At 41.9% G+C, this 11711-nt stretch overlaps 1 protein-coding gene across 1 annotated transcript in view; it reads right to left on the bottom strand.

Annotated features, from left to right (window-relative positions):
- Positions 1-912: 912 nt before the first annotated feature.
- Positions 913-11711, bottom strand: part of LOC142302878 (uncharacterized) — a 43515-nt gene continuing 32716 nt past the window's right edge. The window contains exons 7-9 of the mRNA XM_075343987.1: positions 4727-4888; positions 1603-1756; positions 913-1527 (exon numbers count right to left, since the gene is read on the bottom strand). Coding sequence (XP_075200102.1) covers positions 963-1527; positions 1603-1756; positions 4727-4888 — 881 coding nt within the window. The 3' untranslated portion in view covers positions 913-962. The remainder of the gene's footprint in view (positions 1528-1602; positions 1757-4726; positions 4889-11711) is intronic.

The following is an 11711-nucleotide window of genomic DNA, read 5'->3' as shown; positions in this document are numbered from 1 at the left end:
CGGAGTTCGCAGCTGTAATGTCAGGGGTTCACTCGAGTTCAGCACGAACTCAAGTCAAACCGTGACGTCACTACTGTGGAAGCACACACACTTCTCTGTGTGCCCCTGCAGTGACCTGGGTTGACCTTATCAGGTCATCTCAGGTCACTGCAGGGAAGCGCACACAGCAGTGTGTGTGTGCGCCTGCTGTGGCACCATCAATAGAGGATGTTATGTATTCCATTGAATGTGCCAGCAAGTATGGGATTACATGGGCCCCCCCACCTTTGGATTATGGCAGACCTGGATTAGGGATTGACGGGGCAAAACAATTGGAAAAGAATTGTTTAATTTGTGAGTTAATTTCTCAATTTATGTCTTCTCAGGTTTGTCTTTGGAGAACGGTGTGGGACATCGTATTGGATTACGACGGACATTTGTATTTTATTACAATTATTAATAAATTGGTTAACGAGGGCTGGTGTTTTTGTTTGAATAAAAAATTAAAAATTGCTTTAAAATAAAGGAATTAGTAATGGGGTGTCCACAAGTCATTTTTTTTTTCCAACCCCTCAAAAAAGGGCCAAGTGAGCTTTCTGTTATTTCTTTCTATTCTTTTTTTCCATCTATCTATTGGTCAATTTATCTATCTATCCCTTTATCCAGTTATCTATCTAGCCATCTGTCCGTCCATGTATATTCGAGCGGTCACTTATCCTAAATAGAGTTGAGCGGATAGTGAAAAATCCGGGTGCGGGGAGAGGAAGAGAGAAAAAAAAAAAACGGATCCGGATCGTGCACCCGGAATCCCGCGTCTGGGTCAGACTCGGATCTTCCGCTCAAACCGTGCTATCCGGATTTTGCCGATCCGGGTCCGCTCAACACTATTCCTAACCTTTTAACTAACTAAAAATAGTGACAAGCATTTTTAAATTATAAACGTATATTTATTAAAATACAAAACTATTTTCAGCTCAAACAACTCACTTGAACATGGGTGGGGACTGTGGGACTGGACAGGAGAGGGCATTGGACTGGTACTGGGAGGCCTGTGGGAACTGGGAGGCCTGCGGACACTGGGAAGCCTGACAATAATTGCTCCTAGATCCTACACCAGCCTCACCCGGAATAGGTGGAGGCATTGTCCGCCACTTGAGGTCATCAAGGATTCGAATCAGTTCATGTGGCTCATTTGGTCCTTTAAAAATATCAAGGACTGTTGCCATGGCCGCCATGCAGCGCAGCCTCCGCTCCGGAGCAACACCTGAAAAAGAAGAAGCCAGTTCCCGCATGAACGCCTCTCCTGGCCCCTCATTGTCCTGTCTGCTGAGGAACGTCAGGACGTGCTTATCAATAAGTGCCCGCGTTGTCTCAGCAGACGCTGAGTGCAGGGTGCGGCAGCGGCGCCTCCGTGGAGCAGAAGGCATGTGCAGCGCAGCAGCTGCAGGAGCCTCTGCCTGTTCCGGGGGTGGGCTTGGTCCAGGTGTTGGGGAGGATGGGGAGACCGGACTGTCCGTGGTAGAATCATCGTCCAGGTTGTCTGTGGTTCTGTAATAAAACAATCGGTAATGTCTACATTGACATGAATATGTAATTCTACATTTCTTTTCACATTTTACTTACGGCTTCAAGTTCAATATGGGCTTGAGGAAGGAGAGCTGCTTGGTGTAAATATACGGCCGCTTCAACCGCCCTCCTTCCCCATTTCTCCCTTTTTTAATAAACTCCCGACGATACTGGTCCCGACACGAATTCCAGCGTCGCTTACATGTGTCGACTGTAAACATATCACAAACAACTACAATCAGAAAAAATGCTCCAGATTTGTACGCTCTACTTCTATCACACACTCCCTTGACACGATCAAATCACCATGTCACACAGTACGCATGCTGAGCTATGCTTTCACTATACTTCCACATGGCAAGGGACATGGGTGCATTTACCGTATTTTTCGGACTATAAGACACACCTGACCATAAGACGCACCCTGGTTTTAGAGGAGGAAAATAGGAAAATAAAACTTTAAGCAAAAAAATGTGGTCATGACACACTGTTATGGGGCGAGGATCTGCTGTTAACACTGTTATGGGGGTAATATCCCCAAATTCTCTACTAAGGTACCCCATTCTGGTAATGATCCTCCAGCCTTGTATATGCTCATATACTCCCATCCTGTTCATATACCCCCATCCTGTTCATATACCCCCATCCTATTGATATACCCCCCATCCATCCTGCTCATATTCCCCCATCCATCCTGTTCATATACTCCCATCCTGTTCATATACCCCCCATCCATCCTGCTCATATACTCCCATCCTATTCATATACCGCCATCCTGTTCATATACCCCCCATCCATCCTGCTCATATACTCCCATCCTGTTCATATACCCCCATCCATCCTGCTCATATACTCCCATCCTGTTCATATACCCCCATCCTGCTCATATTCCCCCATCCTGTTCATATACCCCCCATCCATCCTGCTCATATTCCCCCATCCATCCTGCTCATATACCCCCATCCTGTTCATATACCCCCCATCCATCCTGCTCATATTCCCCCATCCATCCTGTTCATATACTCCCATCCTGTTCATATACTCCCATCCTGTTCATATACTCCCATCCTGTTCATATACCCCCATCCTGCTCATATACCCCCCATCCATCCTGCTCATATACTCCCATCCTGTTCATATACCGCCATCCTGTTCATATACCCCCATCCTGCTCATATTCCCCCATCCATCCTGCTCATATACTCCCATCCTGTTCATATACCCCCATCCTGTTCATATACCCCCATCCTGTTCATATACCCCCATCCTGCTCATATTCCCCCATCCTGTTCATATACCCCCATTCATCCTGTTCATATTCCCCCATCCTGCTCATATTCCCCCATCCATCCTGCTCATATACTCCCATCCTGTTCATATACCCCCATCCTGTTCATATACCCCCATCCTGCTCATATACCCCCATCCTGCTCATATACCCCCATCCTGCTCATATACCCCCATCCTGCTCATATACTCCCATCCTGCTCATATACTCCCATCCTGCTCATATACTCCCATCCTGCTCATATACCCCCATCCTGCTCATATACTCCCATCCTGCTCATATACTCCCATCCTGCTCATATACTCCCATCCTGCTCATATACCCCCATCCTGCTCATATACCCCCATCCTGCTCATATACCCCCCATCCATCCTGCTCATATACTCCCATCCTGTTCATATACCGCCATCCTGTTCATATACCCCCATCCATCCTGCTCATATACTCCCATCCTGTTCATATACCCCCATCCTGTTCATATACCCCCATCCTGTTCATATACCCCCATCCTGCTCATATTCCCCCATCCTGTTCATATACCCCCATTCATCCTGTTCATATTCCCCCATCCTGCTCATATTCCCCCATCCATCCTGCTCATATACTCCCATCCTGTTCATATACCCCCATCCTGTTCATATACCCCCATCCTGCTCATATACCCCCATCCTGCTCATATACCCCCATCCTGTTCATATACCCCCATCCTGCTCATATACTCCCATCCTGTTCATATACTTCCACCCTGTTCATATACTCCCATCCTGTTCATATACCCCCATCCTGTTCATATACCCCCATCCTGTTCATATACCCCCATCCTGTTCATATACCCCCATCCTGCTTATACCCCCATCCTGCTCATATACCCCTATCCTGCTCATATTCCCCCATCCTGCTCATATACCCCTATCCTGCTCATATACCCCTATCCTGCTCATATACCCCTATCCTGCTCATATACTCCCATCCTATTGATATACCCCCCATCCATCCTGCTCATATACCCCCATCATCCTGTTCATATACCCCATCCTGTTCATATACCCCCATCCTGTGCATATCCCCTTATCCTGTTCATATACCCCCATTCATCCTGTTCATATACCCCCATCCTGTTCATATACCCCCATCCTATTCATATACCCCCCCATCCATCCTGCTCATATACTCCCATCTTGCTATATGCCCCCATCGTGCTCATATACCATCCTGGTATATGGCCTGTATCCTATAGCACAGAGAAAAAAAATAAACGTTTATACTTACCTTTTCCTCACTCCCTGCAGCACCGATTATCTTCCTCTCTGCGCCACTAACCTGTGTGTGTGGAGCCGTCCCCCTGCAGCACTCGATGTCTTCCTGTCTGTGCCGATCAGCTGATCAGCTCAGCACAGATCAGCTGACCGGCACAGACAGGAAGACATCGCGTGCTGCAGGGGGACGGCTCCACACACGGGGACGGGTGAGTACACTGATTCACTGCACCCCGCGCTAATAATGATGCACGGGGGGCTGTGAATACAGCCGCACATGATCACTCCAGGCTGTAATTGCCAGGGGTGATCATGCGGACCGGTTCTTTACTATGCGCGCGTCCCTGCTAGTCCTCCCGCCCACCTGTAGCGCCGGCTTCTGCGCTGAGAAATGGGCGGGAGGATGGGCGTGCATATGTAATGGGCGGGCCCACGTGGTCACAGCAGGCTGCTACAGCCTGCTCGTGCCCCCGATGACCCGCTCCACCGCAGCACCCTGATTCCCGGCCGCAGCCCTATAGTCAGACCATAAGACGCACCCCCAACTTTCCCCCAACATTTGGGGGAAAAAAAGTGCGTCTTATGGTCCGAAAAATACGGTATTTTTTGGGGGTGGGTAGTTCACATATGTACTTACCAAGTTTTTTCTTGCCTGACCTGCTAGCTTCCTCCCACTCCTCTCCAAACAGCGCATGTCCCACGGAATCCCACGCCTCGTCCTTCAGACGCCGATGATGATACACGTCGTCATTCGTGTCCCAGATCGCTGGGCGCTTCTTCACTAAAACTATTAATTTTGCTGGGTCCAAAAAAAAAAACAAAACAAAAAACTTTAAAATCAGTATTTTTCTAAAATTAAATTTAAAATGAGATATATATTAATTAAAAAAACAACAAACATATAGAGCAATAACCACATAGTCAAGTAACAGACAAATGTCATCTAAGGTGACCACACAAAGTGAAATACTAGGTTAAATAGTGAGTGGTAACAGGGTGTATACAATATACAGTACAGACCAAAAGTTTGGACACACCTTCTCATCTCTAGAACTGTTAAGAGGGGACTTTGTGCAGCAGCCTTCATGGTAAAATAGCTGATAGAAAACTGCTGCTAAGGACAGGCAACAAGCAGAAGAGAACACAAGGAATGGACATTAGACCAGTGGAAATCTGTGCTTTGGTCTGATGAGTCCAAATTTGAGATCTTTGGATCCAACCACCGTGTCTTTGTGCGACGCAGAAAAGGTGAACGGATGGACTCTGCATGGCTGGTTCCCACCGTGAAGCATGGAGGAGGAGGTGTGATGGTGTGGGGGGGGGCTTTGCTGGTGACACTGTTGGGGATTTATTCAGAATTGAAGGCATACAGAACCAGCATGGCTACCACAGCATCTTGCAGCGGCGTGCTATTCCATCTGGTTTGCGTTTAGTTGGACCAGCATGTATTTTTCAACAGGGCAATGACCCCAAACACACCTCTAGGCTGTGTCAGGGCTATTTTACTAAGGAGAGTGATGGGGTGCTACACCAGATGACCTGGCCTCCACAGTCACCAGACCTGAACCCAATCAGGATGGTTTGTGGTGAGCTGGACCGCAGAGTGAAGGCAAAAGGGCCAACAAGTGCTGAGCATCTCTGGGAACTCCTTCAAGACTGTTGGAAGACCATTTCCGGTGACTACCTCTTGAAGCTCATCAAGAGAATGCCAAGAGTGTGAAAAGCAGTAATCAAAGCAAAAGATGGCTACTCTGAAGAACCTAGATTATAAGACATATTTTCAGTTGTTTCACACTTTAAGTATTTCATTCCACATGTGGTAATTCATAGTTTTGATGTTTTCAATGTGAATCTACAATTTTTAGAATCATGAAAATAAAGAAAACTCTTTGAATGAGGTGTGTCCAAACTTTTGGTCTGTAATGTATATAGCACAATGACGCTGTTCATGCAGAAGAAATAACAGAAAAAAACAGAATGTTTAAAGGCACGGATCTAATATTTACCTAGTTTTGTCCCTGCCGGACAGCGGAGGTCAATACACCTTACATTTTTGGGTGCCCCCGCTCAGTGACGGCTGACCCTGGTTTATCCCTGCTACTATCTAATACCACTACTAACAACCATCACCGATAAAGTGCAAACCGTGCAAAATGAACTGTCACATAATCAAAAGTACTCAGGTAATATAAATATGTATAGTCATATAATTATGATTCACACACACAGTGCCTTGCAAAATTATTCAGCCCCTTGAATTTTTCAACCTTTTCCCACATTTCAGGCTTCAAACATAAAGATAAAAATTTTCATGTTATGCTGAAGAATCAACAACAAGTGGGACACAATTGTGAAGTTGAACGATATTTATTGCTTATGTTAAATTTTTGTAAAAAATAAATACCGTATTTTTTGGGCCATAAGACGCACTTTTTTTTTCCCCAAATGTTGGGGGAAAGTTGGGGGTGCGTCTTATGGTCTGACTGTGGCTGCGGGGAATGAGGGTGCTGCGGTGGAGTGGGTCATCGGGGGCACTAGCAGGCTGTAGCAGCGCCTGCCGTGACCACGTGGGCCCGCTCATTAGATATGCACATCCATCCTACCGCCCATCATCTCTCAGCGCTGAAGTCAGCGCTGACAGGTAGGCGGGGTGATGGGCGGGGAATGCACGCATATTAAACAGCCGGCCGCATGATCACCCCCGGCAACTGCAGCCTGGAGAGATCATGTGCGGCTGTATTCACTGCCCCCCGTGCATCATTATCAGCGCGGGGTGCAGTGAATCAGTGTACTCACCCGTCACCGTGCAGCATCGCGATGTCTTCCTGTCTGTGCCGGTCAGCTGATCTGTGAAGAGAGCGGTGAGCATAGCGATGACGTCATCGCTATGCGCGCCGCTAGTGTCCACACAGATCAGCTGACCCGCACAGACAGGAAGACATCGCGATGCTGCAGACAACGGTGACGGCTCCACTCAGCGGCGCAGCAGCTGAGACAGAGAGGAAGATGATCGGTGCTGCAGGGAGTGAGGAAAGGTGAGTATAAACGTTTATTTTTTTTTTCTGTGCCACAGGATACAGGCCATATACCAGGATGGGGTATATTATGAGCAGGATGAGGGTATATAGCAGGATGGGGTATATGAGCAGGATGGGGTATATGAGCAGGATGGGGGTATATGAGCAGGATGGGGGTATATGAGCAGCATGGGGCGATATGAGCAGGATGGATGGGGGTATATGAGCAGCATGGGGGTATATGAGCAGGATGGATGGGGTATATGAGCAGGATGGATGGGGGTATATGAGCAGCATGGGGGTATATGAGCAGGATGGGGGAATATGAGCAGCATGGGGCGATATGAGCAGGATGGATGGGGGTATATGAGCAGCATGGGGGTATATGAGCAGGATGGATGGGGTATATGAGCAGGATGGATGGGGGTATATGAGCAGCATGGGGGTATATGAGCAGGATGGATGGGAGTATATGAGCAGGATGGATGGGGTATATGAGCAGGATGGATGGGGGTATATGAGCAGGATGGATGGGGTATATGAGCAGGATGGATGGGGGTATATGAGCAGGATGGATGGGGTATATGAGCAGGATGGATGGGGGTATATGAGCAGGATGGATGGGGGTATATGAGCAGGATCATATACAAGGCAGGAGGATCGTTACCAGAATGGGGTACCTTAGTAGAGAATTTGGGGACATTACCCCCATAACAGTGTCAGCAGCAGATCCTCGCCCCATAACAGTGTGTCATGACCACAATTTTTTGCTTAAAGTTTTATTTTCTTATTTTCCTCCTCTAAAACCAGGCTGCGTCTTATGGTCAGGTGCGTCTTATAGTCCAAAAAATACGGTAACTGAAAATTGGGGCGTGCAATATTATTCATCCCCTTTACTTTCAGTGCAGCAAACTCACTCCAGAAGTTGATTGAGGATCTCTGAATGATTATAATGATTATTACACACACATTCAGCTTTATATATATCAGATAGGAATAGATCCCTCTGTGTGTAATGACTATATAATATATAGGAATAGATCCCTCTGTGTGTAATGACTCTATACAATATATAGGAATAGATCCCTCTGTGTGTAATGACTCTATACAATATATAGGAATAGATCCCTCTGTGTGTAATGACCCTAGATAATATATAGGAATAGATCCCTCTGTGTGTAATGACTATATAATATATAGGAATAGATCCCTCTGTGTGTAATGACTCTATATAATATATAGGAATAGATCCCTCTGTGTGTAATGACTCTATATAATATATAAGAATAGATCCCTCTGTGTGTAATGACTATATAATATATAGGAATAGATCCCTCTGTGTGTAATGACTCTATACAATATATAGGAATAGATCCCTCTGTGTGTAATGACTCTATACAATATATAGGAATAGATCCCTCTGTGTGTAATGACCCTAGATAATATATAGGAATAGATCCCTCTGTGTGTAATGACTATATAATATATAGGAATAGATCCCTCTGTGTGTAATGACTCTATATAATATATAGGAATAGATCCCTCTGTGTGTAATGACTCTATATAATATATAAGAATAGATACCTCTGTGTGTAATGAATCTATATAATATATAGGAATAGATCCCTCTGTGTGTAATGAATCTATATAATATATAGGAATAGATTCCTCTGTGTGTAATGACTATATAATATATAGTAATAGATCCCTCTGTGTGTAATGACTCCATATAATATATAGAAATAGATCCCTCTGTGTGTAATGACTCTATATAATATATAGTAATAGATCCCTCTGTATGTAATGACTCTATACAATATATAGGAATAGATCCCTCTGTGTGTAATGACTCTATACAATATATAGGAATAGATCCCTCTGTGTGTAATGACCCTATATAATATATAGGAATAGATCCCTCTGTGTGTAATGACTCAATATAATATATAGGAATAGATCCCCGTGTGTAATGACTATATAATATATAGGAATAGATCCCTCTGTGTGTAATGACTCTATATAATATATAGGAATAGATCAATGTGTGTAATGACTCTATATACTATATAGGAATAGATCCCTCTGTGTGTAATGACTCAATATAATATATAGAAATAGATCCCTCTGTGTGTAATGACTATATAATATATAGGAATAGATCCCTCTGTGTGTAATGACTCTATATAATATATAGGAATAGATCAATGTGTGTAATGACTCTATATAATATATACGAATAGATCCCTCTGTGTGTAATGACTCTATATAACATATAGGAATAGATCCCTCTGTGTGTAATGAATCTATATAATATATAGGAATAGATCCCTCTGTGTGTAATGAATCTATATAATATATAGGAATAGATTCCTCTGTGTGTAATGACTCTATATAATATATAGGAATAGATCCCTCTGTGTGTAATGACTCTATACAATATATAGGAATAGATCCCTCTGTGTGTAATGACCCTATATAATATATAGGAATAGATCCCTCTGTGTGTAATGACTCAATATAATATATAGGAATAGATCCCCATGTGTAATGACTATATAATATATAGGAATAGATCCCTCTGTGTGTAATGACCCTGTATAATATATAGGAATAGATCCCTCTGTGTGTAATGACTCAATATAATATATAGGAATAGATCCCCATGTGTAATGACTATATAATATATAGGAATAGATCAATGTGTGTAATGACTCTATATACTATATAGGAATAGATCCCTCTGTGTGTAATGACTCTATATAATATATAGGAATAGATCCCTCTGTGTGTAATGACTATATAATATATACGAATAGATCCCTTTGTGTGTAATGACTCTATATAACATATAGGAATAGATCCCTCTGTGTGTAATGAATCTATATAATATATAGGAATAGATCCCTCTGTGTGTAATGAATCTATATAATATATAGGAATAGATTCCTCTGTGTGTAATGACTCTATATAATATATAGTAATAGATCCCTCTGTGTGTAATGACTCTATATAATATATAGGAATAGATCCCTCTGTGTGTAATGAATCTATATAATATATAGGAATAGATCCCTCTGTGTGTAATGAATCTATATAATATATAGGAATAGATCCCTCTGTGTGTAATGAATCTATATAATATATAGGAATAGATTCCTCTGTGTGTAATGACTCTATATAATATATAGTAATAGATCCCTCTGTGTGTAATGACTCAATATAATATATACGAATAGATCCCTCTGTGTGTAATGACTCTATATAATATATACGAATAGATCCCTTTGTGTGTAATGACTCTATATAACATATAGGAATAGATCCCTCTGTGTGTAATGAATCTATATAATATATAGAAATAGATCCCTCTGTGTGTAATGACTATATAATATATAGGAATAGATCCCTCTGTGTGTAATGACTCTATCTAATATATAGTAATAGATCCCTCTGTGTGTAATGACTCTATATTATATATAGGAATAGGTTCCTCTGTGTGTAATGACTTTATATAATATATAGGAATAGATCCCTCTGTGTGTAATGAATCTATATAATATATAGGAATAGATCCCTCTGTGTGTAATGAATCTATATAATATATAGGAAGAGATTCCTCTGTGTGTAATGACTATATAATATATGAATAGATCCCTCTGTGTGTAATGACTCTATATAATATATAGGAATAGATCCCTCTGTGTGTAATGACTCTATATTATATATAGGAATAGGTTCCTCTGTGTGTAATGACTTTATATAATATATAGGAATAGATCCCTCTGTGTGTAATGAATCTATATAATATATAGGAATAGATCCCTCTGTGTGTAATGACTCTATATAATATATACGAATAGATCCCTTTGTGTGTAATGACTCTATATAACATATAGAAATAGATCCCTCTGTGTGTAATGAATCTATATAATATATAGGAATAGATCTCTCTGTGTGTAATGACTCTATATATTATATAGAAATAGATCCCTCTGTGTGTAATGACTATATAATATATAGGAATAGATCCCTCTGTGTGTAATTACTCTATCTAATATATAGTAATAGATCCCTCTGTGTGTAATGACTCTATATTATATATAGGAATAGGTTCCTCTGTGTGTAATGACTTTATATAATATATAGGAATAGATCCCTCTGTGTGTAATGAATCTATATAATATATAGGAATAGATCCCTCTGTGTGTAATGAATCTATATAATATATAGGAATAGATTCCTCTGTGTGTAATTACTCTATATAATATATAGGAATAGATCCCTCTGTGTGTAATGACTCTATCTTATATATAGGAATAGGTTCCTCTGTGTGTAATGAATCTATATAATATATAGGAATAGATCCCTCTGTGTGTAATGAATCTATATAATATATAGGAATAGATCTCTCTGTGTGTAATGACTCTATATATTATATAGAAATAGATCCCTCTGTGTGTAATGACTATATAATATATAGGAATAGATCCCTCTGTGTGTAATGACTCTATCTAATATATAGTAATAGATCCCTCTGTGTGTAATGACTCTATATTATATATAGGAATAGGTTCCTCTGTGTGTAATGACTTTATATAATATATA

Source organism: Anomaloglossus baeobatrachus, chromosome 1, assembly GCF_048569485.1.
Source record: "Anomaloglossus baeobatrachus isolate aAnoBae1 chromosome 1, aAnoBae1.hap1, whole genome shotgun sequence".
NCBI classification, from domain to species: domain Eukaryota; kingdom Metazoa; phylum Chordata; class Amphibia; order Anura; family Aromobatidae; genus Anomaloglossus; species Anomaloglossus baeobatrachus.
The sequence above is the reverse complement of the archived record's forward strand: the minus strand, read 5'-3'. Positions and strand labels throughout refer to the sequence as shown.